At 38.4% G+C, this 27293-nt stretch overlaps 1 protein-coding gene across 1 annotated transcript in view; it reads left to right on the top strand.

Moving 5' to 3' along the window:
* Positions 1-4747: 4747 nt before the first annotated feature.
* LOC136437921 (dynein axonemal heavy chain 5-like) overlaps positions 4748-27293 on the top strand; it is a 120211-nt gene continuing 97665 nt past the window's right edge. The window contains exons 1-2 of the mRNA XM_066432503.1: positions 4748-5084; positions 6044-6201. Of these exons, the coding sequence (XP_066288600.1) occupies positions 6061-6201 (141 nt within the window). The 5' untranslated portion in view covers positions 4748-5084; positions 6044-6060. The remainder of the gene's footprint in view (positions 5085-6043; positions 6202-27293) is intronic.

Genomic DNA, 27293 nt, shown 5'->3' with positions numbered 1-27293 from the left:
TGTCTTATAAACCAGCGAACAACCGAGCAGTGTGAGTCTCCCACGAAGCCCCCAGACTCTGTCAATAAGGGACGGAGAGTTTTTGACGTCGCCAACTTCTAATGTGTGGTTATCGAAGCTTTTCAGACAGTGTTCTGAATACGTTAGTCTGTCAAGTTTGCATTTCTAGCGGTATTACTGATGTTGCATCTAGCACATATCCCTAAATACCCCGTTTTCGAAAAATCCCGACTTTAAGTACCCCACGAATTTAGGTTACCCAACGTTATATTTTTGCTCTGGAACTCCAGCAGGACTAGGGTGCCCCGAATTTTGACAGCTGTCAAGCATTTGTTTGATTGGGCCGACCATAAAAAACAGGGCATCTGAGCTAAAAGAGAACCCAATCGTCCCAACGCATCTTTGCTTGAAGATTTGTGCCCTGCCCCTCACGACGGTCAGCTATTTTTTCCTTACCACCTCTCCAGATTTTTAACTGAACCCACTCATACAGGTGGGAAGTGTTTTGCGTGACAAGCGCCGCTATCAGTGTTATTGTTAGTTCAGTACCAGTAACTATTTACCTCATTTATCACTTGGGACACTTAAATGTGACAAACCATTCGGAACACTATCGGTCATTGACCTCAAGTATGGTCTAGTCAGAGAAAAGTTACAATGTAAAATTGAGTTAGGTCCGGACTCCTTTACGTCTAGTATTTGATTAAAGAAGATTGGTTAACGTTGTCTTCTGTAGGATATCTATCACAGTTTGTGCTCATGTTTCATTCGTTTTGTGTCAAAAGAAATGAAGTTATTTCGGGATTGAAATTGAGCAGGTGCAGTGTGTAACCGAATACGACAGGGGGAGCTCTTGTTGAAAATGAAGGATGACCCCAGGTTTTGTTGCAACCGTGCCCTAACATTGTAGAAGCGAAAGAACAATGGCGGTACAGTGTTTGTGCCCCCTCTTAAATTACACCCTACTTTTGTCTAATGATTAACATACGCGGTAGTGAAGAGTTAGAAAGGAGTCACAGAAAAGATCAAAGACCTTCGTTTAAATTGATTTACAAAAGACAAATTAAAGAAAAACAGAGCCTTAAGCGTATCTGTGGCATGCATTTGCAGAACACTTCTATATTCTTTCTTACCGGTATTTTTTCCGACATGGTTTAAGACATATTTCGTGAGCCAAAATAGTTACAGACTTGTAACGCCGTATACAGCAGCCATGATACGATAATTATCATTATCAAGTGTTTGATGGAGCATGTAGCCCCAATAATGACCGATAATCATGCGGATCATGATGATTATTACACGCATGGAAATTCCCTTAATTACGATGATGATGATCTTTGTTTACACGTTCTTGTCAATATGGGCTAAGTGCAGTAGTTTTACTATTACATGAAAGACTAAAGGTATTGTGACAATAACGCGTCCTTGATCATTCGGAGAGACTATAACGGAATGCCATGGCATGTACACACATATCTATATGTTGTCGCATCTGGAAACCTCCGAATATCTTGTCGTTCTAAATATACGTCTATGTCTCTGACGCCTTTTATTTTCACTTCCTTCTTGAGGTACACTATAATCACATGCCGGAACTCGGTTTTATAGCAGGTTACAGCAGCACCCTTTACTTTGTCCACAATAATCCGGTTAAACTTTTGGCTGAATTTTGCATGACACATTAAAGAGCTTCACAACACGTTCTCATCCTCGACTATCATAAAGATACCATCAAGTTGCCGTCATAAACCTATTATCATGTTAGAGCTAGCCTCTACCAGGCTCCATATATGTGACAGTACTCCTATAGCCGGTACACTCCTCTGGCATGTTATCTATTCAGTGGTCGATTTCTACTCTTTCCAGCCGCCTCTGGAGCCTGGTAGAGGCTAGTTTAGACCCTATAGTTAAATCGACTGCTTCCTGCTCTTTCATTCTCCTTCCATTTCATAATAATAACTTTATTGCACAACAATTGTACAAGGTACAAAGTATGGTATTTATAACTACAGAAGTTCTATAAGGCTAATCTATAGCTACCTGATACAAGAGTGTATAGTATGGGACCATGAGCTTTTACAATCATTGGAAGAATTTCTAACGACAGTTTTTTTTGCGTTTCGGCGCCTTTGCGCCGGAACGCAATGTCCTGGCTTTTACCTTCGATGCGTGCAGGCAGCATGCAGGCATGCTGTTTGGTTCAACGCTGTGTCGCACACCAGAAGACCTTATATGGCAATACGTTCCCAAATCCTTGTATAGCCGTTGCCTTATATGGCAAGGGAGCACGAAAAGGCAGGCAGGCTAGATTTGCATGACACACAGGAGGGCGACCGCATGTAACTGCTACAACTGTTCGGAAATATCATTGCATTGTGGTTTCGGACTTTGATATCCTGAAAAATGACCATATTACATCTATTCCACAAGATTGCAGAAGAAAAAAAATGATTTCGTCAAGAAAACGACCAAAAATCGACATAAATGATACCATATAGTGAGGTTATAGCATTACGTAAAGAGAGACGGGTTACGTATCGCAGCTTAGCCCATCTGGCAACGCGAAGCACTTCGGACCCAGAAGATCCGGGTTCGTGTCCGTGCATGGATTTTTTTTTCTTTTTAGATATTGAATATCAAAAATATATATTGATATTATATTAATCTATCAATATCATATTTATGAATATCATTTTTTTATTTTTTTCATTAATAAATAAAGAAATATTTTATATTTGTTATTTTTAAATATTCATTTAATATATAAAAGGCCTTTGTCTTATGAACAGGACTTCATAGATTCCAAACCCGGCATTCGAATTTTTCTGTTCATTGTAATGGCAAATACCGTGCAGCGGCTCCTATGCGCGGTAAGATGATTCTTGCAAAACACTCGCCACTAAACTTCTATCCCCGATGTAAACAGAGGCTCTTGATGTTGTTTGCAAAACAGCGATCCTTTGTTACAGTAGCAAATGCTCCATTGTTCAGTATCGACTTCATTCAGACAACACGGACGTGGAAAGTGGCGCCGCTCGGCACAAAACTATGGGAATTTTAATGAATTTTAGCAAAATTACCCAGGAAAATAAGGAAGAAATGTTGTAAATGCGGAAACCAGAATAATACGGATGAGGTAGCTGTTGATTTGTTTGACATTTGGTAGTCATTTTAGATAGAACCTTAGCTGTTATGAACTTCTATTTCACTTAATTACCATAGTGCTGATGATTCAATGGTGCTTTTTCAAATTTTATGTTTTATTGCGTGCCATGTACATAATTACATTGATAGCTTTTATAATGAGCCTATTGTACATTTTACAAATAAGTACAAGTTGTAGGCCAAGACCAGCTTTTTCAAAAGCACTTAAGTTAAGTGACGTAACTTCAAAATTGCTTTCCCCAATCTGCTTTTCTCTATTAAAACAGTACTCATTTCCCAAAATGACAATTTTTCTTATAGACTGAACAGCCCTTGAGTGACTTCCTCTGGCAGATTTTACTTCAAGTAAAGGGAAAAGACAATTCACACTCATAAACGTAGCCGAAACGCCAGCTTTTTTGAAAAGCTCTTGTTATATATTTGCCTATGTATACAATGCAGCAGGTATATGATCGAGATCACTTCCATAATAGAATTCATGCGGATATGAAGTGTTACGGTGGGTCCCCCAACTTTGGACGTAAATCTATGAGTTCGACATCGCATTGCCAAATTTTCTTGGTGACGCAAAAATCGGTTAACTAGTACTGTACACATGTCCATGTTTCATTCAGACGATAGCTCTATGCATCAACTTGAGTTCTTAACAACACTGTAGATGAAGACAAAAACGACCCACTTAGAATTAAAAATGCGTCCGAATTTACGGCCATGCCGAAGTTAGGGACCCCCAGACAAGAACGACTTGTTGCATGCGCGGCGTGGCTTCTATTTTCAACCGTAACTGGTCACCCTGGAATGACGGAACCTCATAATAACCAGCTGAGTTCACACCATTGTGTTCCTTACTTCATTATTGCAAACCATTCATTAGTGATTATCGTAAGCAGAGGTCGTCATCTTTCCTAGAGTAGCCCGGGTAAGGTATGACCGCCCCAGGCATTTTTGCAAGTATCACCTGCTAGAATTCCTCACACAAAAACGCGGTCACTAGAGTTACGCAGTACCCCAGTGAACCTACGGGGTCCGCCCGAAGAAAAGTAAACAAAATTGTCCGCGTGTTGGTACACACTGTGCCATATTTGTGTAGCTACCGTTCAGAGTGATTTTTGCTCTATGGTCACAACAAAAGTTTTGTTGATTTAGGGTGGGCACACTTCGTGGCAACGGACTGGCTAACCTTTCAATAGGTTGATCATTACGAATGAATGGCCTTTTCTCTCAAAGATAACTATATTTCCTGTTGCTAGATACATACATGGCCCCTACTTTTAGATTTCGTATCTTCATATATATAATGATGATTCTTAATTGCAAAATTCATAGCAGAGATCCTTACAGGGTCTGAGGTCAGTTATTGAATTTTTTGACGTTTTCACCTCTTCATCTATCATCAAATTGAAAACAAATCATCATAAAGGGAAATAAAAGGAAAATATGTTTATTACAGACTAATTATCCATTTCAGTTGTATTTAGAATTATGAGAGACAGCCACTAATGCCCTTAATGATCCTTAATTCGTTTAGGGCCGTCTTGTCACCCCCTGGGCTAATTTGCATAATCGTGTACTCCTGTATCCATGTAACCAGATATACACCCAACATGGCGGCCGCCGGGAGGTTTAGGGGCGACGGCGCCGTCTCCAAACTCGTCTAAAACTTGTTTCTTGCCGTTTTCTTCGCCAAACTTGCTGTCAAACTCAAGACGAAAGACTTGCCAACGTTGGAGAGAAGTTTTAAATCTGTAACTTTCACCAATACCGAGATATCTTCGATTGAATCGACCGTCGACGCCGTGGATTATAAACTTTAGGACAGCAACACATAATTTTGTGTACAATTTTTGCCTACTAAACTTGAGCGGACTCTAAACTCCACTCCTTCGAGTTTCCTTGCCAGTTGGACACGAAGAAAGGTAAGAAACTGTTCAATCACTTCTCTTTTACTTATTTTTAACCTGAAAGTTCGTGTTGTCTTTCGTAGACGGCTCTTGACACGTTTGATTGGAGGTGTCGATGACGAGTTGTCAGAGACCTGGCACTTATTTCACAACAATAGACCCCATTGCTGAAGGTGTTATCTAATCTATCCTGTCCTAATTTTAGAGCTTCCAAACTACGTAAGGTTGCCTTGAACAAATGTATCATGTTGCCATCAATCAAAGTAGAGTCCTTTTGTGCCAACATTGTATAAACATTGATTATAATACTTTAGAAATATAATATGATACTTTGTCAAGGGAAGAACGTTAGACTGTAGAAACAGTATTACACACGTGGAGACACACAGTGACAGAGACTGACAGACACACAGACTAAACACACAGAAACACACACAGGCAGACATATATAGACATACACAGACATATGGACCTACACACACACACACACACACACACACACACACACACACACACACACACACACACACACACACACACACAAACACACTTTTCTGTCACATGTACTAATACAATAACAATAAACTCCCATTAATTGGCACTTCTCGCTATAGATACAAATTGCTGCACAAAGTTTACAGCCACATTTCAAGAAGCCGCAATTCAACTATATCTAATAAGCAAGAAAATAAAGTGTTGAATTTCCCCCATTTTCTCCTGCGTTTATGAAAGGGGTCTGTAAGCTCAAGTCCGTATGAGTTGTGTATTGACATTTTTTTCAATTTTTGGCTTTAATAGGCAAAGTGTGCACGGGAAAGAAGTTCTTTTTCACTTTGTACCATTGTGCAGCGTGGTTATCAAACCAGAAAAAATACTTCTTTGGCCGTAAACTTAACCTTAGACAACTTTTACGGACTTGAATATTTGCACTCGTGTGAACCCCCCTTATACTTTATTGACATGCTGTGTCACAGAAGTACAATTGTTCAAGATGTCGACGGAGCGAAGGCGCTCGCCGCCGCGGCAGTCGCGGGAACCGCAGGTCAGCCGTAGAGCGATGGGCAGCTCGGCCGACGCCAGGAAGTCTCGCCTCTCGGCCCTCGCACCTGGAGAAAACATCAAGGAGAAACAGGTAAGACTTAGATGTTTAAGTTTTTCCTTAACCTCCTCCCAGCTACATAATAGTCTACTATCAGTGTATATTTTCATTAAGTAGCAAAATCCTACCTAAACTTTAGCTTAGTGGTCACATTTCCAAAGCGGATAGGCAGTTTTCGAGAAGGAAAAATATGATATGAAAGACAACAAAACACACAAATGTTGAAGAAATAGTCATGAGCATTATTTGTGTATATTTCTTCACACTTTTATTACACTCTTATTACGCTTTATTTAAGTTTTTGTACACTTTTATTTTTCATGCCAGCCCCGGATTGGAAATGTGAACTTAGCATTGGCAGCGAGTAGGTTTAGTGAAGAAAAGTGCCATTGCCAATGAAAATACTCTCCAAGCAGAGGTCAGGCTTTCTTTTGACATATTTTCAGTTTTTTTTTGTTTGGTGTTCTGTTTTGTAAGGTTTTCTCATTTGGCTGGCAGACAAAAAGAAAACTCGACAAAATAGAAAGGTAGACAAAAAGACATCAAAAATAAGCTGGAGTCTAACCTCTGCTTGGAGAGTACATTCAAAACTTCTCACCCATACAACAGTACTTAAAAGCGTAAGCTTTGAAAAAGAAATACTTCTACTTAGGTGAGCTAAGTTGGTTGTGGGTTGTAGTAGGTCAACAGTGTCAGTGCTGGATAATTACTTGAGGATTGTTGTACGAGTCCATACAATTTTCCATAAAGTAAAAAAATGGAATGCTTGGAAAAAAAGTCATTTTTTATTTTTGAATGACTAATGTACTTGTAGTGTTGAGGCTATCTATTGGTGTCTATTTGCCCCTATCTAGATGTGTATTGAATGGTGAATACATACAGATGGATATGTTCGTCACTAAACGTGTCAGTACAAATGAAAACTGAAGCCTCTGTGGTATGTTCTTCAAATACTTAACTGACAACAAAGGAAACTTTGCTCTCAACCTTAAAGCTCTTAAGTGCATGTGTTAAAGATTTTAATCTTCTGGTATGATCTTCATGTTTGTCTTTTTTAGACTTCTTGATTCTTTTGAAGTCAGTAATGTTCTTGATTTTCATTCGTTTTCTTTTTGGCAGTTTTTTGGGCATAAAACTGATTTTTTTCTTTGTGTCTTTTGTTTCAAATTCTCAAAATGTTTGACAACTGTAGTCATCCTATTGCCATGGTTAATGCCAAGGAATTTTCCTAGTAAAAAAAATGACAGTAATTTTCTTAACCCTCTATTCACCACGCTTCTGAAGTGTTAAATTAAGGCTAAACTTAATCCAATGATGGAAGAACGAAAGATTGCACAAACAAAAGAGGATCTTCCTTTCGCGATAACTGTGCGTTAGCAAGTCGTAGATAGTAACTAGGGGAGTTTCTCATGAATGGGATAATCCACATTCTTGCGTTGATCCGAAAATCACGCTGTTTATTAACCGTGTCATTAATTATAAACCTTAAGCAGGCTAGGAACAGATAAGTTTGTTTGATCTTGGTTTTTGGGAAACAATTTCTGGTGCTACGTAAAGTTGTTGTAAGTTGCAAGTTCTCATAAGCTTCTTGTACAACAACCCTTCTGGTAAACCTCAAAACCACACAATCAGCATTTTGTAATGACAAATATGAAATGACCAGAAATATGAAGAAATAGAAATGAACACTATATCATGATATCAGCTGTAAGACTCTGGACATCGTTTGTGACCAACCAGTTTTGTTGTGGTAGGCCCGATCACGTATCTAAGGTACCTAGCTATTTTCATGAACTGATACATGAGTAGTTATACGGGCTGTTGCTGGGTAAGTTCACTTCTTTACTGCCATGTGAGTCTAGGCTTTTAGCTAGCAGGGCGTCAGGGCGTCTTTTGGAAGCCCTACAGAAAGAAAACAGAGAAATTAGACACCCTCCTTTTGCAGGCAACACCCAGAGGACACCCTGTTTCCCTGGTAATCACATAGTCATACACGTGTACATTAAGTGTTCCCCCCCCACAAGCTGCGACTGTTTTTTTTTCTCATACCTGACACTGAGATTTAACATGAAAATTGATTGACATGTAAAGCTTTGTAGTAACTAGTTTATCCATAGAACTCATTGGGGACGTCTGGTCCAGTCAATACTTTAAATTTCTTTTACCCTGGTACATAATACTTTCAGTGACATAGATGTGAGTATAATAAGAGAGATAAATTCATTATCATCAATTCATCAAATATGCAGCAAATATTCAGATGGTTAATGTAGAATTGGGGCAAACATTGTATGTTTGCTCTTAAAACTCGAGAGACTTGGTAGTGGAGATTTGCCCTCACCCAGTATTATTTGTGTGTGGTCACTGTGTACATGGGAAACAACTGCAGGTATGTGTGCTCTTCTCATGAACCAACAACAAACAAGTTTATTAGTCAACAGTGATTAGTAGAACGACTGGTAAATCACGCCTGTCCAAAGAGGACAAATAGTGCAACACTGACAAATCACAATTTATTGCACTATCATGGTAGTTGGTTTTATGTTTGCATTTTCACGGTAAGGTATTCGCAGAGAACTTAAATTCAAAATCACCGCAAAACTCCCTAACGCAATATTAAAACCACGCGAACTTGAATATATTTACAGTAATTGTTTTTGAGAATGAGCCATTGAGTCGGACATACTTGTCGGAAAAGAAAATATTACATTTGTGTCTAGTTGTGTCCATAGCTGTCTTCTAGCCTTATTGTCAAATTATCATCTTGCTCTGTGAGAGGATACTATAAGGCCAAACCAGTTTAATTCTTTGGTTTGCGGATTTTAAAAGATCATCATGGTTATTGAAATATTACAATGAAAACAGTACATGTCTGAGGGCTGCACCTTAATTATTTTAGTGTAAACAGTTTCACAGAGTGACTATATATAATGACAGTAAGATGAAAGTTTTCTTCCAATCCTTTTGTTGTCTTGCTAAATTTTTCCTTCAAAATGTCCGAAAACCATGGAAATATATTGGTGTGGCCTAAGCCATTTGCCATTGGAGTAGAAAACAAATAAAGAAGTTTAAGAGTTTCAAAAGTTGTGCTACTACTGTAGGAAGCACTCAGGGTGATTGCTACATGTAGTTTTGAAGAATAAGTCGTTGATACTTGTTTGAAAAGATTAAGACACCTACTATAATAGTACACTATTCCATTGCGTCTAGCTATACAATTATCAAATTGTGATATTGCTCTGTGAAAGAAAAAAAGGCCAATGGAGTAGAAAACAACTCTTTAAGAGTTTTAAAAGTTGTGCTACAACTAAAGGAAGCACTCAGGGTGATTGCTTGGTCATTGGCAGGTGTCAGGATGTACTTGGGTTACAAAGTAGCCCTATTGACAACAGGTGAAAACACAGCTTCATTCAAGTTCATTACTGAAGCAGAACTCCGTATACACAGGAGACCATGGCATGGAATGTTGGATGTTGATTTGAATAGCTGGTGCCTGGGTGCAAAAGTTCACTGATCTGTTTTGGTTGGACACAGATTTAGTGTCCAGACATATGTGTATGTACTACATGTAGTACTAGTAGTTACTAATAGGTATAGAATTTAGTGCTGTCTCCAGCTTTAAATTCTTGTTCTGTCCCATTGTTTGTGAACCCATGTTCTTAATTATCTTCGCTAAATCTGTCATTTTAAGCTTATGAAAAAATATTTTCATCAATTTCAAGTTATAAAGTTCAGGTTTTCCAGAAGGACACGGCTAAATTTTTGTTTGTCACAAGACTCACAACAACAAAAAATTGTCACGAATCAATTTGTGAAACCACATTTTGGTCATTTTAGAGTCCCAAATTTTGAGTTGAAGCAATTTTTTAAAAACAACTTCAACCATCATGGTTGATGATATGTTTCTTTATTCATTTACTTTTCAATTATTTCAATGGGCTTAAAGTCTAGTTTAGTACATCTTGACCTTTGGGTTCTTATATGTGAACTTGCTTTCAAAGGTAAAACTAATAGACAAAAGACCCAACAGTGTAATCTTAGAACTTACTGCTCCATGAAAATGATCTTTGATATGATTAATCAAAACCTTTTAATTAATGATCCTACATTCATGCATTTTTCTGTGTCGATCATCCCATACTCATTTGCATACTCGGGACAACTTGAATGAAGCCATTACCCATTATCAGTGTAATTGATAAGGTTTTATGGGAAAGTTTCAAAGAACAGACGACTCTATTGATCAGTATTAACTTCAACTCGAAATAGAAGTGCAAAGTCCGGTCCATTCATTATGCCCAATAGTGGGAACAAAGAGTTTGCCCCAATCTATAACTTCCCAGTGATACTGTAAAATGTATTTAAGTTGGCATGGTTTTATGTTCACGGTATGAAGAAAATGGAGTGTTCGCGGTGGTTTGAAGTTCGCGTTTCAGACAATAGTAGACAAGGAGGTAGGAGGGCAGAAACATTTCGCTGTGGTTTTAAGTTTGCAACGAAAGGCTAGCGCTTTGAAAACCGTGTACATAAAACCACAGCGAACATTTCTGTATTTACAGTATGCCCCAGGTCTTATCAAGAGTTTAATTCTTAGTATTGTGATCATAGTGGCAGTCAAGTGAATTGGTGCCCAGTTGAGACCACATTTTGTGTGCTGAACATTTTGGTTACGTGCGTACCACCCAAGGCTCGCTATACTCTTGGTATCTGTATATGGAGCTCATGGATATGATGACATAATGGAGGACCCCCCTTCTATACTCAAACATCAGGTATGATTATGTGATATGAATCTATAATTGTTGAACAATCAAAATTTTGCTGCAGGAAATTACACATGGTATCATTTGCCCAATGTAATACAATGTACATAATTATAAATCATAATGTGTAAAGGTAATGAATTAACAAAGAAAGATTTCTAAGCAATGAGAAACACATTTATCAAAAACTCTTTTGTAAATATAGTTGCACTTATCATTGTAAAAAGTTTAAAGCAATAAAATCCTCCATTTTGTTCTTGGAGTCTAAGTTTTCCAAATCTTTCAAGATGTACATGTATATTGCATGTTAATGTAGACATTTTAGTTTGATAATCTGTAATGTACATTTGATAATCTGTAATGTACATTTGCATGTAATAAGGAACCATTATACAAAGTATAAGATCTACTAATTAAAAGGAAATTCCACCAGGGTACATAATTTTGCCACCCTGAAAAGATGCATCCAAACAGATCTCCAACCCAACGTCCCCCAGTATAATGCACTCTAGTATGCATTATATCTAAACTGTGACTGCCTGAGGGGTGCTGCACTAGAGATCTCCCAAACCTACTGTTTTTCAAATTGGCGGATTTATGTAACCCAGTGGATTAATGTTAATGGAGGTTTCATATTTATGCAGAAAGAAAAAAAAGCAAAATGCCTTCAAATAACTGACTAAGGTGTTAATCCAATCTCGCCAAATCACTTAGAATAAGCTGTGGAACAAAATTGTTTAATTCACCCATTCACACATAGTACTTTCTATGGATTATGGGGGAAAGTGGGAGCTGAAACCTCAGACGAAAAGTCATCAGGACCGAAAACACACTACAAAAGACTGTGTGACAAATTACTGCACAAATCCCAACACTGCTCTGTTTGCACGGAGTGTTGAATAAGACTTCCATAGCCAAATTTACCGAAGGATATCGGTTGCTAGGAGATATATCCAGGTAGCACAATGTACAGCAATCTAAGGCTGCGTCTGCCAAGTTGCGGCATTAACCCGGGGTTAAAACCATGGGGTAACTTAAAGGTACAAAGTAAATACAGACCAGGGCATATAGATGTTAGCATAGGTGATGTTTTGCTAGTTGGAAAGATTTCACATACTTCTGTACAGGGAAATACTCACGGTAACTTAAGTGTGCATTAAGTATGTCAGGAACTGTTGATAAAACAAGTTAGCATATTGCCATGAAATTTAGAATTAAAATAAAACTGGTCACATTTGATACGGTCAAAACTGCCCCTAGATCTCAAAGACCACTCGGGGGACCGATAAAATCTTCTATGTTGATAGGTGGTCACTTTAGACAGGATTCTTAATGCTTGTATCAATGGTAAAAAAATTTTCAAGGGACCACAATTAGTGATCTTATTGGCAAGGTGGTCCTAATACGTACAGATGGTCTCTTGTACAAGGTTGACCGTACATACCACTTATTCAGAAAAAAAAAGCATTTTGTCAAATACGGATAGCATATTGAAATAAAAACCTAACAGCTGTAGAGAACATGTTTTACGCCAAAAAAGAAAAACTCAGAACAAGCAACTCGTTAAATTTTGAAACAGACATTTCGGACAGCATCCACTATCTTTTGTCAGTGACTGAAAGACAGCGGATGCTGTCTGAAACGTCTGACTGTTTCAAAATTTTATCCAGTTGCTTGAGTAACTACAATGTATTTTTTGCATATCTTATTACCTGGATGTCTAAGCTTCATCTAAATAGTATGTATAGAGAACATATTTCTATTGTGAATGTCAAAACTGTTGTCAGTCGAAGGTATACAAATCTGACTCAAAAGCAGCTGGGCAAAGCCTTCATGATTGAAATGTTGCCTGCCTTTTTATCCTTTTGTGTGCATATTTCCACCAAGTACCGAGTTCACTATGGTTGCAGTGTGAAGGTAGTTATTTGAACAGGCATTAGGCATTCTGTGGGGAAGAATCAATCTTCCTTGTACTTGACATTATGAAGGTCGGTGGAACTTGGCTGTATTGTGGACCTTAATCTCTTGGCAAATCTTGGGAGGAAAGATCATAACTTTTTCTGACTGCCTCATTTTTCTTAAAGTCTGAGCTTTCTTAACTTCAGTTTATAGCCAGTTATAAAGATTGAGCCCATTGAGTTTAATGCCCACCTGATTCAAGTACTAGTCGCTGTGCATTAAGATATCTTAGACTTTGATGTCAACATCCTGGTTTTGGGCACAAGAAACTTGTCTTCACTTTTAGATTGACACAGCGACTTCAGCTAAATCTTTTGACAGATACTTTAATTTACAATTTTTTGTATCTCTTTAACGGAAATATGGATTTGATAAATAATGTTATACAGTCATGTAATCATCAACGATTTTAAGTGATTCAAAAAAGGACAACAAGATTGTGCAAGCTTCAAAATATTTTCAGTCATTAAGTTGAATGAAAAGTACTAATTGAAGCTGTCTTTATAGCTGGATTGAAGAAGGAATCTTGATGGTAAACATTTTGGTCTGTATTTTTTGTTACCAATAATCAAAAACAGTGCTAATTTGTATGTTTCTAATGTAGAAAATTGGTAATCAATGTTTGACATTGGTCTGTAACTTGATGCAATGTTCAACTTACGTGGTTCTTAAAGTGACAGTCATGGTACTTGTGTTTGAAAACGACAAGGCTAAGTGATCTCCTTTTCTTGTTGAATCTTGTCTAGAGGCTAAGTCGGTAAGAAAACAACTTTTGGACACCTCAGTTCTCGGTACTTGAATGCTATGACTGGAAAGACCAAGTTGTATAATTTCGTTTTCTTTCCTGACCTAATGTACAAGTTTCTTAGTGTGACAGTCATAGTACTTGTTTTTAAACTTAAAGACGACAAGGCTAAGTGTCTCTTTTTCTTGTTGAATCCTGTCTAGAGGCTAAGTCGGTAAGAAAACAACTTTTGGACACCTCAGTTCTGGGTACTTGAACGCTATGACTTGAAAGACTAAGTCTTATAACTTCTTGTTCTTTTCTGACCTAATATACAAGTTTCTTAGTGCGACAGTCATAGTACTTGTTTTTAAACTTAAAGACGACAAGGCTAAGTGATCTCTTTTCCTTGTTTAATCCTGTCTAGAGGCTAAGTCGGTAAGAAAACAACTTTTGGACACCTCAGTTCTGGGTACTTGAAGGCTATGACTTGAAAGTCTTATAGATAAATTCTTGTTCTTTTCTGACCTAATGTACAAGTTTCTAAGTGTGACAGTCATACTGTAGTACATACGACTAAAGTGAATACCGTATTCTCCTTTTCTTGTTTAATCCTGTCTAGAGGCTAAGTCGGTAAGAAAACAACAACATGTTTTCACGTCCCACAAGCACACACAGTGCCAATCACGACGGCCCGTCCATTTGCTAACCAAACACTTCCTCGCGTGGCAACGACCGGGACAGCTCGAGTGTGAAGGCGTGTTTACTGTGTCGGCAGGTGTGACCGCTCTTTGGCGACCCAATGGCTGTGAAAGTCTTAAAGTCGAACCCTTGAAGTCAAAGGAACACAGGACAGCTGGATTGTTACCGGCCAGTTTTTTTGTTCAGCGGAGTACAGATTGCCTGAGGCTTATCCTCTTGTGTCAAGGATCGCCCCACTTGGTTGGGAATGTCCAATGCAGTACTTGAGGCTGTGAATGAGTGCGCCCTATTGAGTTATGAATGAATTGCAGCCAGCAGTTTTTTTTTTAGTGTTTTGGACTAGGGATGTAGAAAATTATGATGTTGATGATCATCTGTAACATTTTATGATGATAAAAGCATTTTGTATCAGTATAATGAGTGTATAAATTTTACAGCTAATTGAAATCTGAAACATCATTAAACAGAAAAAAATGTCAAAATTACCACTTGAAGTCAAACCCCTTGCCAAGAACTTATTGAACCAATGAGTTTTCCCCTGGTATTAAACCATGCAAATTTGTCTTGTGTTATCATCCTGCACATTGAATAAAATCAGATGGTAATATAATGAGTATTTAAATTTCATAGTTCAAAAAATCTGAAAAGTCATTAAACAGAAAAAAAATGTCAAAGTTGCCAAGTCAAAGACTTTATTGTATAATTGAGTTTTTCCTCAGTATTAAACTATTCTGTTATTATGCTGCACATTGAATAGAAATTTGATACTCTTACTAAAGTGAACACTCAACTCAATCCTAAGATTTCATTTTAAAGCAGGAATAGGTCATTCCAGGCTGCTAAAACCCAACCTGCACCTGTGCCCCCCCCGATCCCGTGATACCCTGTTGAATATACATTCTGTTACCATGGTAACAAAATCAAAATCTTACAGCATCAGAAGGAGGAAGATACTATTGTATGGGGAAATTACTGTTTGAATAGATGATTACATTACTAGTAATCATTGTTACAAATATTGCCTTTTGTCTTATATACTGTTTAGAAAATGTTAAAGACTATCGTATTTTGGGGTTATGTTATTCAGGAACATCTTTATAATTTATAAATTGTTAGTTTTCTTTGTTTGAAGATATCACGTGGGAAAGATATGGTACACCCCATCATGTTTATTGAACAAGTGGGGGAAAGAGACTGTCGCCATAACAGTTATGATTCTACAAATCCGTATGTTGTCACAAAGCGAGAAAAATACCATTTCTGTATTGAAATTGTAAAGATATGACTGACCGTGGGAGACCAGACACGACTGATTGTGCTAGACCAGAAATGGTTCAACCAGAAACTGTTTTCCAAAGGGAACTGCAGAGGTCGGGTCGCTTTCGCCAACTAGCTCGCTTGCAGATGAAGGTGAAACAGGTGGGAACGACCGGTTTTGTCCAATCGTCACCGGACGCTAATAGATCTAGGTGCATCTTGGTCAGACATTTTGGTCTGGCAAACCTACATGTACCATCATACCATGATATCATATTAGCCTAGAACATTCTATGCTCTGTGATCTCTTACTCATTCACTGTCTGGTTTGTCGTCTGTCTCGTAAGGGTTAGATTTGATTTCATATGGATGTGGTGGTTTGATGGCAGGGGCCTCTATCTTGCGGGTTAACACTGTACGTAGGTTGAGGAGTTGGAAGTCTCCCCATATGTTTCTAATCCATCTATCATGATTATCTTTCTAAATCTATCATAAAATAAGATTGCAATGTAAGTATATTTTTCTAGAATTCTAGAAAAGTCTAGAATTTTCACTTATCTGTGTCAAATTTGGACATGCGTATCGGAGCAATAAAACAATTGCAACCTCCTATATGGACGGTTAATTGTAGCAATCACATAATTAAAGTTTGAAATGGAATTGTTCTGTGTAGCTACTTTCTTACTTTTTCAAAAATTGTTTATTACCATAAACTATATTTTTAGATTGAATTTACGATGCAAATTAGTTATTACATGTCTCTCAATTTAAAAGAAATTTCATTTTTTGGGTAAAATTATTTCCTCAATTTTTGATTCAATGTTTTTCATGCTTGGTTGGAAAATAAAAGGCTCCCTGTTTGTCGTAATGAAAAATTCAGCTGATGGCAAATGTTTGATTTGAGTTACCTCTTGAGATAGGGGTGACTGTGTGTTGTTCCAGCTGGAAAGGTTCAGTGGATACTTGTAAATGACCTTCGTTGACCCCAAATGCGTTTGGTTTGAATTACGTCAACATGATCGAACTTGTTTGGGTTTAAAAAAGTCTGGGACTTCTGAGGCCATATTTGACTACTGTGGCCATGTTAAAGGTTAACTCATCCACATTTAGTTTTATAAAAAAATGCAATCCTGTATATATATGATTACCATCTCTTCAGAATGAATCACAAGTTCTTGGTCAACATAGACATACAAATGTTTGTCTTTTACCATTCTGCAACCAGCGTTAAGTGATATAGTACAAAATTTAATGACTGTCTTGACATGTTACCTCTCTGTGCATTTTTTCAAGTTACGAATGAAAGTCGAAGGGGCTTATCATTGCTTATATATACTCCAGAAATATCCCAACAGAACAAAAATCAATACATTTGCATTGTACAAACTTTCACTCAGGTCAACTTCTGGTTGCCACCCATGGTAATAATCAATAATATCTCACCTGGACATTATATGAAATATGGCATTTCAGTACATGTAGTTTGGATGGCTGCCCACTACATTCCCCTTTGTCTTCAGGGGTCCAGACAGAGGCCTACCAGTGGACAGGATGAAGTATGTTTATTTTGTCTACCTTTATTGTACCCAACCAGAAAATACCCTTTCCATATGGCATGGCGTTGCCTGGCAACTAAACAACAGTGCCAGGCAACACCTGTTTTTTAGACTCTGTAAAATCCCAATTATGCAAAGATTTGCTGTTAAGGAAACCTATCCCTACATTTGTGTATCTCACAGTTGGTGATCATTTGGTTTGTAAACTTTTTACGTGAATTTTGATACTTCAAATATATGGTCAAACTTGCCTGTGAGTCATATTTTTTCCATCTAATCATATTTCTGACAATTTTGAAGATTAGGGCAAACATCTGTAACCAACTCAATTACAAATTTACAAGTCCTCCCTCTATTTAACACGTAATCCTTTATGCTAGTCGTTTACAATGTATTTGTCGTGGTGTAATATATGCTGGTAGTCAGAGCAACGCCGTATACTCTACAGTACAAATTGCATCCTTTTCCTGTGGTATATATTGGGTTGGAGTAACATTTACAGCTACAGTATTACATAGACTATTCAAGGTGAAGTTCGCAGGGAAAAAATCATGCTGTCAGTGAAAAGGAGAACTGATCTGTATGAGGTAGGTTTTTTTGTTTAATGTTATTTATTTGAAATAACAGACAGACACAGGGTCATTTAGTTTATTCAAATAGTATTTCTCAGTTGTAACATTATCCTAAAGTGTAATCATCTGTTGTGACCAGGAGAGTTTGATTCTAGCATAGCCCATACACAGTTCTTGACATAGATTAGGATCTAGTATCATGATATCAGTTGAGACAATTTGTACTAGATCTTTATTTGCTAGCATGCATAATCATATACATGTGCACTGTTGTACAGTATATCCAGGTGTGCCTTGTTGATATTGGATTATGTTTTGTTGATAATTTCTTTGACGTTGATAGTAATGTTTAAACATGGAAAAATAATTGTTACGTAATATCAAGCATTTCAATGTCATTGTTCTTGTTAGTATGATTTACAGAATTATTATGACGGTTTCTGGGGTGTGAAAAATATAAACTGAACTACTGATATACCGCCAAAGTAGGTTATCTCTATAGCAATTGATAGCCAAGGTTAGCATTAACAGGTGGTCAAACTTAGTGTGTGAAACTTGGTCAACAACACCAGTCAGGTTTGACAACAGTGAACTAAACTGACTTATAAGTTACTAGTATAGAGCTAAAACTAGGTCATTGTATGGGAAAATTATTCACAATTGTGATATGTTGAATGTTAGATCTCTATGTTTTCAATGTATAAGTACACCAGTGACATTTGCAAATGGAAGATTCCAAACAGTGTACAATTTTTTTCTGTCCAGCTGTTTTATGTAACAGCAATGTATAGGGTTGATAGTTTAGATTGACTCATATCCATCAAAATGAACAATAATCCATTTTAGCATTAATTAAAAAAGTATCTGTATTTTTTCTAACTTTTGCCTCCCCCCCGACTATTTGAAATGGAACAGTCCGTGAGGACTAATCTTTTTTCACCATAATACATTGTGAAAACATTTAAACAAAATAGAGTCTGCTGCCATTTCCAGTTCACTTACTTTTAATTTCAGTAGTGCAGGAGCCCACTGGATATAGGATAAAAAGATTTAGTGTTAGTACATAATCCTTTGAGAAGCCTAACTGAGTACTGAAATCTCTGAGACTAACAATTATTATGTGGGTAGTGTGACCAAGCAGTAACAATGGGCTTTCACTGGGCTGTCTCCAGGACCTGTCCCTCCATCCGGAGACAGAAATTTGCTTGTTGGGACTACAAGAAATTTCACCCTGTCCATAAAGAATATCTTAACTTCATGACATGAAATTGATGAAAACGTATTATTTTCATGAGCTTAGAATAACAGATTTAACAAGGAAAACAAACAACACAGGCTTTTCAACACCGAGTAGGCGGAAACAAATTTAAGCTGGGGACAGCCCTGCCTTTACATGCATGGTGGCTTCCTTTCTTGTTTTGTGAGAGCTTTTTATATACTGCCCTTTACCAGTGTCTTTAGAAATACAGAAAACCTTTTGATTTATTGGTACATGTACTAACTTAAGGGTCTACATCATGTAAACTGTGGTCTGTGACTCAAGTCACAATGTCCCTGTCATGATAATCCTTCTTGCTTCGTAAGAACTCTTTATATTCTGCCTTAGGAAATAGTCTTTATTTTTCAGTCAAACAAGATAATAAAGAAAACCTATATTGATTCATTGGAACTAAATTCAAAAACTGTGTTACTGTTGTCTGTGACTTAGGTCACAATGTCCCTGTCATGATAATCCTTTTCTTGGTTGGTAAGAACTCTTTATATTCTGTCTTTGGAGCGTCTTTATTTTTCAGTAAGATAAGAGAATAAAGAAAACGTATTGATTTATTGGTACTAAGGGTCTACATCATGTAAACTGTGTCCCTGTGGTCTGTGACCTAGCAAACAAGGGTGAGTTATCCGTCCCGTAACCAGGTCACTGTATTGTTGTCCAAGTGGCTCTTATTCCTTTCAATTGTAAATCACTGCCGCCGAACCCTGCGACCCTCCCCTACTGTGGTCACAATGCGGAATAAAGGAAAATTCGAAACTCTGCAATATTTGCATGTCGTGTTCAAAATGTTTTGCTTATTTATACAAAATGTACAATGTTTTGAGCAACTCTCACGACAACTTGTTGAGATCAGTAGACTTAAGTGTGTTTGTGGTATGTTGGAAATTCCACTATCCTTGCCCTGTGGCCCCTTTTAGTGAACTCCACCCAAAAATTTGCAAAACATGAGCCCGGGGATTTCTAAGGGCAGCCAGCTATGTCCAAAGGCGTTTTGAGGAAGACACCAACAAATAGATGCATGCATGCCATCACCCGAAAGGTCGGCTCTAAAGCCAGGCTGTAGATAATTGTACGGTTCAACCGAATGCTAGTAATCTCCATTTTGTTGAGGCTCTCCAACGTCAAGACCGTTTTCTTCGGAAAGGGCTTCTAGTCGGGTTGAACAGTTTTCGAGGTATTGATCGAAGTGTGAAGTGCTTGTTGATGGTCGGTTTCCATGCAAGTGAAGGGGATGGTGAAAACATAACAGGCATTGATACCTGACCTTTTTCGTGGGAGCTTCCAACACTCAGTCAGAAACTCACAAGAAGGCTGTGATATTTTTGTGCATCTGCAATGGCCAGTGGAGGTGGTGGTAGTGGATTCAAAGGGAGTCTGGCCTCAAAATGGCAGAGACATGCAAGGAATGCAGTACCTCAGGCCAGAGTGAGAGCAAGCCTGGTGTCGAGAAGATCAACCATTTGCTTCCGATCTCTGGTGGTATGTTGTTGTTATGAGTACAGTCTACTGCACAATCCTTTAACCTTAGAAACTACTAATACATGTAGTATTGTACACTCATTCTTACTAAGAGGTTCGAAAGTGCAAAATTAATATATATTTTTGGCTTTTTAAGAATATTCGTCTGATGATATTTGTTTTATAATACATAAATAAATAAATAAATACTGCTTCAAGCTGACTTCAGAACACATACTAAGGTCTTGTAACTACCAAGCAACATTTGTAAGGCTTTAAATTTGTCTTAACTGTTGTTTGGTCCAGGTTATGTGACCTACATGTATTCTTATCATGCTGGGTACTATGTATTGTGTTAAGATGTCCTTTAACCTTTAGCACACTGAAGTAGCCATTTGGCATCCCGTTCTCTATTGGTAACAGAGTTAGGCAGCAGGGAGAAGGTTAAAAAAAGAAATCTTAACACGATACATACCAGTATGATAATAATAACAATGTTCAACTTGGTTTCAATTGTGTGTTGCTCAGTTGGCAGTGGGGGGAAGTGATAAAACATTCGAGCCCCCTAGCAGCCATCTTTGGCACCACAGCTTCAAAGTACATGTTTGTGTGATTATGCTTGAGAATAGATGATTTTGGCCCCACCACCTATTAGCTCAATAGTCATACCAGCATGATAAGTACATTGTATAATGTTCAACCTGGTTTTTCATGTAGCACAGTTGGCAGTGTTGGGGGGGGGGGGGGATGTGGCGGAGGAAAGCGATAAACCAGTTGGGCCCCCTATCAGCCTTTTTTGGCACGACAGCTTCAATATACATGTTTCTGTGACCGTGCTCGAAAGTAGATACTTATTGCCCACTGACTCTTAGAACGTTGAAGTTCGGAGGTTAAATTTGTTATAATAACCCAAGGTGACTACCTTGGGTTATTATACATGTAACCAATTTAACCTCCGAACTTCAACGTTTTCCTTTTATATTTTGTCTCTCCAGCAAAGACTACTAGTACGCCTGTAAGTTGTAGAGTTCAAACCTAAGATGTGTTATATATAACCCACTGCACTATTACAGCACCAGTGAGACTGCAGAATAACAAAGTTAACAAAGACACTGGAAGTAAGTGAAAAGGTTGATACAGTTGAGTGCTGTGGGTCCATTTGTTCACAATGGCTGTGGTTCAGTCATTCTGACTCTTTTGTGAGTCTTACTGTATGCCCTTTTAGCATGTTAGACGACCAGTGAATCAAATAGATTTGCTTAATTACAATGTACAATACATGTAGTTCTTCCTGTCAAAAGAAAGTATTATTGCAAATCAAAACGATCATGATCAAAGTAGAATATTGATATATGAAGGTTTTTTTTAAAGTTATTACATCAGGATTTTTTATTTGTATTATTTTTGTCACCAAAAGTGACTGCATGGCATACTTCATGTTGTTGTCTTTATTCTGGATCAGATATTTTAAAGAATAGAAAAAGACCTAATTGTAACAGGTTGAATGGAGAAGCAGTAACACCTTCTGATTCAGCGTCATACCTGATGATAGGATAGGTGTTTGCTTTAAAAACACAACACAATGAACTTGTATGTGGCCAATGTGCTCTATGTGGCCACTTATTTTTACAGCGGTCTATTTTCTGAATCAGCTGGTAGCCTAGAAACATTTGTGTTTGACAAGATGACTAGCAACCCTTTTTCAGCGTTAACTGCTGTAACCTACATGTATGTGAGGGATACTGTTCATTGGAGGGAAATTGACTTGGAGTTTGAGTTTTTTTCGAACCTTACAGTATTGTTATAGTGAGCTTAAGATGAATCTACCTCTAAGTTAGACAACGGGAGAATCGTGATTTGTTTGAAGACTGTTTTCTTTGGCGAGATGCTATAACGTGACTCGAGCGCGTACAAGATGGCGACAGGTTGGTCAGGGAAGAGGAAAGATCCCATAAAGAGGGTGATGGCCCAGGACGGTCAGCACTCCTCACCCCTTTCAGTGTCAGAGTCCAGGATGTCAACCATGCACAGAATGGAAATGGTATGTGTAGATTGCTGTTGCAGTTAGTGACTGTTAAGCTCTTATCTATCTTTGTTATACGTTGATTAAGGTTAGACATCCAGGTTATAAGATACGCCAAATGACAATTATGATAGAATTTGGACACAACTTTTCAGACAGCATTTGCTGTGACAGTCGATGAACTTCGTTATTGAATTTCTTAGTTTCCCATGACTTTGTCATACACTGCATCTCTTGACTTGTACCATGTTAAGGAAAAGTCCTCCCTGCACCATACATTGTGTCTATGGTGGTGCCCATCTCTGTTCTGAAACCCTATGGCCACACAACTTTGTGTAATCACTACAGCTTGGGGGCTAGTCCACAGGTAGTTGAGTGTGTTCGACTCCCATACTCTTTCCCAAATGCTGAGTGCTAAGAAGTACATGTATGTACCATTTTTTAAGTCTTTGGTATGACTCAGCCTAGGATCCAAGTCAAGACCTATCAAATGCAAGGTGAGCACTCTTCTCACTAGGCTATTGCACCAGGACTATGACAAGCAATATTGATAATTTGACATACATATTGATATGGTCAGGTGGTGAGTTGAACTGTCTTCAGGGCCCCTATCATGGTTGGTGGCTTTGGTGCTTAATCAGTTAATGGTTTCAGGAACTTGTAAGGTCTTGATGGCAAATTTCTTAATAATATACTGGAATATGCTGCTTTTCTATCATGATAGACATGTGAAATGTTTCTATGCACATACTTGATTTGATCAAGGACCTTGATTTGATCCACAACAGTGTCTTTATAAATTCTGTTTGGTAACAAAGGGACATACCTTTATACACACAGCAATGTAGCAAAATGTTCTGTGTTGTATCTTCTCCCCCAATCATTCGTGATTGTGCTTTTCTGAAGTGTAACTCGGTTGTAAAACCCGTCGTAAATGACTTTCCACAAACAGGGTTTATGGTCACACTGGCTGTAAAGTTTCTGATCCTTTGTTTCCCCCATCATCGTGGTAAATGACTGGTCATAATCGAGGACTGTGATTGGTGCTTTCCAACCACTTCAGACTCAATTTGCATCTTCCTGTGTAAACCCTTATTCTGGTTTCTAGACAACAAGGGAAAACTTTCTGCATTAGGACTCACTTACTCTGATGTTTTGTCTTCGTGTGTATCGGCTTTCTTTGTAGAGTGCCTTCTTCCTTGTATTTTACCAGTGACGAGGATTTTGGAAAAAGATTGAAGGCTCAAATCAGGGCTTACAGTAAGGTACATTTTCCAGCATACTAAAGGGGAAGCTTTTTTCTAAGCGGTCGTGTCAGACATTGTTTTAAAAATGTCGGAAGAGAAGGACGAAGAAGGATCCACGGATCCTCCTAGACCCAGTCTTGTCCTCCCGGACTCTTCCGAACCAGAACAGCCAAGGAGAAGATCTACTGTGGTATGGAGTACGCCCGTGGTGGTTGAAGATGGCGACGGACAGTCTGAAGCAAGGAAATTGTCCAGAGTTTCGGCGCAGGAGAGTTCGGGGTGGGCTCGCTTGCGGGTTGATGGCCGGAGTCCTGGACAGTCCAGACCGGAGTCCCCCTCAGTACACAGGAGGTCGACCGTCAGACCCTCTGCGGAATACCTCCGGGATGTACGGCGGTTCTCGCGCCTTGTGTCCGTAGTTCACGGGAGCAGGACACTTGAGGGCAGACTAGCGAATATGGAGTATGTGCAGGTACTGTTAATTACTGGCTCAAGCACTGACAATACTGGGTTGTATCAACCATATTGATCTAGGAATTGGCCTAGACATTATGATCTCTAGGAATTGGCCTAGACATTATGATCTCTAGGAATTGGCCTAGACATTATGATCTGAAGTATTTTGCTACATTTTGAATGTCTTTAAACATGGAAATGCAACAAAATGCTTTCAATTATAACGTCAAAGTAACTTCAGACTTTTAACATTCAATATCGGGCGCTTTGGTCAAATTGGTGCCTAGCCAATTTTACCCTTGATACAAGTTACAATTTTTGTTCTGTAAAACTATGCACCTTCTACATAATGTAATTCAGAGTAATTTCAAAACAATTTTCTTCCCATACTTAGAGTTTCACAACACGAAATGTAAGAAATGGAATGCTGTCCCTTTTTTCAAGTGTGTACTGCTCCATTAGCCCATAGATCCCTAAATTGACATCCTCTGGCTAGCCACAGCCTGTTGCCATGGCAACGTGTACACACACACTCCAATAACAAGCCACACTGATTCAACTTTTATTGGTCATAATTGGGCTATAAATGTTGCTGATGAATAATGGAATGCTGCTTAATGAGGGTAATGCCCTTGGAAGTTGACATTTGAGATAAGAATGTTGGCATTTGAGATTCTTGTAGTCTAGATGCATTTGGTCCATTACTTCACTGATAGGGAGTAAATTAAAGTACATGGCAATGCAAAATGATATTCTAGTGGAATATGTAGTTTTGGGTTACTTGAGGATGACCTCTCAAAACAGTTTGAACTTCCCTCTAATAGGGACAATTTGAAAGCAATTCTTCAGTTCAAATTTGGATGTGCAGTTTAATACTGCCCTGTGGAAAAAGCCCTAGACCAATGCTTGCATAGTAAAAGGCCTTCGACTTCATGTCAAAAAGCATTGTAATTGTTGATGTCAGCAAGTATCCATATACCCAATAGGAAGGCCTGGTGGAGACTAGGTCCCTCTACTGCTGCCCACTTTTTGCCCATCCCCCCAATTCCCCAAAGGGAGTTCTGATTGGTTGTTGACACTGTGACAGATGGATTGACTGTGAATAGGTGCATCTACCCAGCATGTGCATGTACACATGGGAGGGGCACTAATTATGTCATGGTGTTGAAGGGATTAACAGGTCAATTACCTACATGGGGCAGAACTAAGTGATATCAGATGTAGCCTCTGCCAGTCCAGGCTTCAGAGGTGGCTGGAAAATAAGTAGAAATTGGCCAAATAGACAGATAACATGCCAGAGGTGTTAGTCTGCTTTGGGAGTACAGTTAAGGCCACATCTGAAGCCCTACTGTACTCCTACAGCGGACTAACTCCTCTGGCATATTATCTGTCTATTTGGCCAATTTCCACTCTTTCTAGTGTTCTTTAAAGCCTGGTAGAGGCTACATAATATTTTAATGCTTTCCTTAGTGATATGTTCTTAGTCCGCAGCTCATTTGAGAATATCAGGCTATACAAGATTTTGTATTGACAGAAATCGAGATAACAATTTGGAAGAAAACTTTCTATAATTTGCCTGTTTTGTAAAAGCCTGTTCCAAGCTACATGTACAATGTAGGAACAGCTGTGCAGAGTTACCAGTCCCTGTTACCACTTTGGTTGTCACTGTTACCCAATAAAAGAGATAGGCATCAGTACATTTCATAGAAACCTGTCTTCTCTACCCAACTGGAACTAGTCTGCAAAGAGAGCTTGTTGTCCGAGCTTGACACGCCTGTTGTGGTCATAGAGCACTTAGCCAACATTATACTGAATAATTCTACCATCAATCAAAGGGTGTTTATCAAGTCGTCAAACTGTCGTCAGTTCACTCTGGGTGACCTGGGGTCAAACAGCGGACTGTCACTCCACAAACCCGCCTTTGGCTCACAAAGGGTTTTCAATGCTTCCATTATCCCTGCTTTACGTAACTTTCTCAAACGTTCTCTATTGTAACAAAATCAGCAATGCATGTTTGTACCTTTCTTCACCGGCTGCCATACTGGATTATGAGATATGATATAATATTTGTCAATGATCGATTACGACATCCTTTCAACACTCCCTCTAAAAGCGAGGTAACACAAATGTTATGCGTTGTCACTGTTCAAATATGACTTCCCACTTGTCGCTATGGGCACAGAGACACATGCAAACGTACCTGCCTTTCCCATTCCACTTAGCCGTTTGAATCGCGATTTCATTGCGAGCAGTTCCCTCACACTCTTCTTTGTTGTGGGGGATAAAAATTCTGCTTTGTGACCGATTCATAAGATGGTGTTTGACGGACAAGGGATTTAGAGAAGGAAACGGGGATCGTCGTATTGTTCTGTTATTTGTGTGAGAGTTCTACAAGACAATGTGGGGAAAACAAAGGAACAAGTCTTCCGTATTGGACAGGCAGAGCATGGTTGGTTGGATTTTTTTCTATTCTTGTCAGTTTTTGTAGCGCATAATTCATTTTTGGTATAATCATAGAATAATACATTCTCTGCTGAGTACTTTATTATTTTTTTCAGAATCTACATTTTGGGTTAAAAGTCTGGTAGATCTATTGAGAAATAGTCATAATTCTACACCGTTTTTATCTTTAAATGCTGACATGTACTTTATGAACATGTGGTTCTATATGACTATTTAAGTGTATGGTGACGAAGCCTATCCAGGATATAGGCTAAGTATCAGTTAAAGCCTCCTTTGTAACTGTTATTTGCCCAGTTATGAAACTTTTATGAGTATGAAGTTTAGAAAGCTACAAAGGTGTTGCCATGCACAGACAGGTGCACAGAAACTATAGAAACAGGTGTGTTTTTTCTCTAGCGAAGTGAAGTCTTTCAGAGTCAGTTTTGTTGTTATGGCATCGGGTCAGAGGACTGTCTCGGACAGAAATAAACACAAGGTTGGTGGCTATAAATTGAATGATCTTAGAATATATAGATAATCATATTTGTGGTGATTTCAATTCTTATTTCTATTCTGTCAGAGAATTATCTCAGAGAGAAATAGACATAATGTTGGTTGCTATAGATTTATCAATCCTAGAAAAAGTAATGTTTGTGGTGATTTCAATTCATATTTCTATTTTGTCAGGTGAGG

This window comes from Branchiostoma lanceolatum, chromosome 7, assembly GCF_035083965.1.
Source record: "Branchiostoma lanceolatum isolate klBraLanc5 chromosome 7, klBraLanc5.hap2, whole genome shotgun sequence".
NCBI lineage: Eukaryota > Metazoa > Chordata > Leptocardii > Amphioxiformes > Branchiostomatidae > Branchiostoma > Branchiostoma lanceolatum.
The sequence above is the reverse complement of the archived record's forward strand: the minus strand, read 5'-3'. Positions and strand labels throughout refer to the sequence as shown.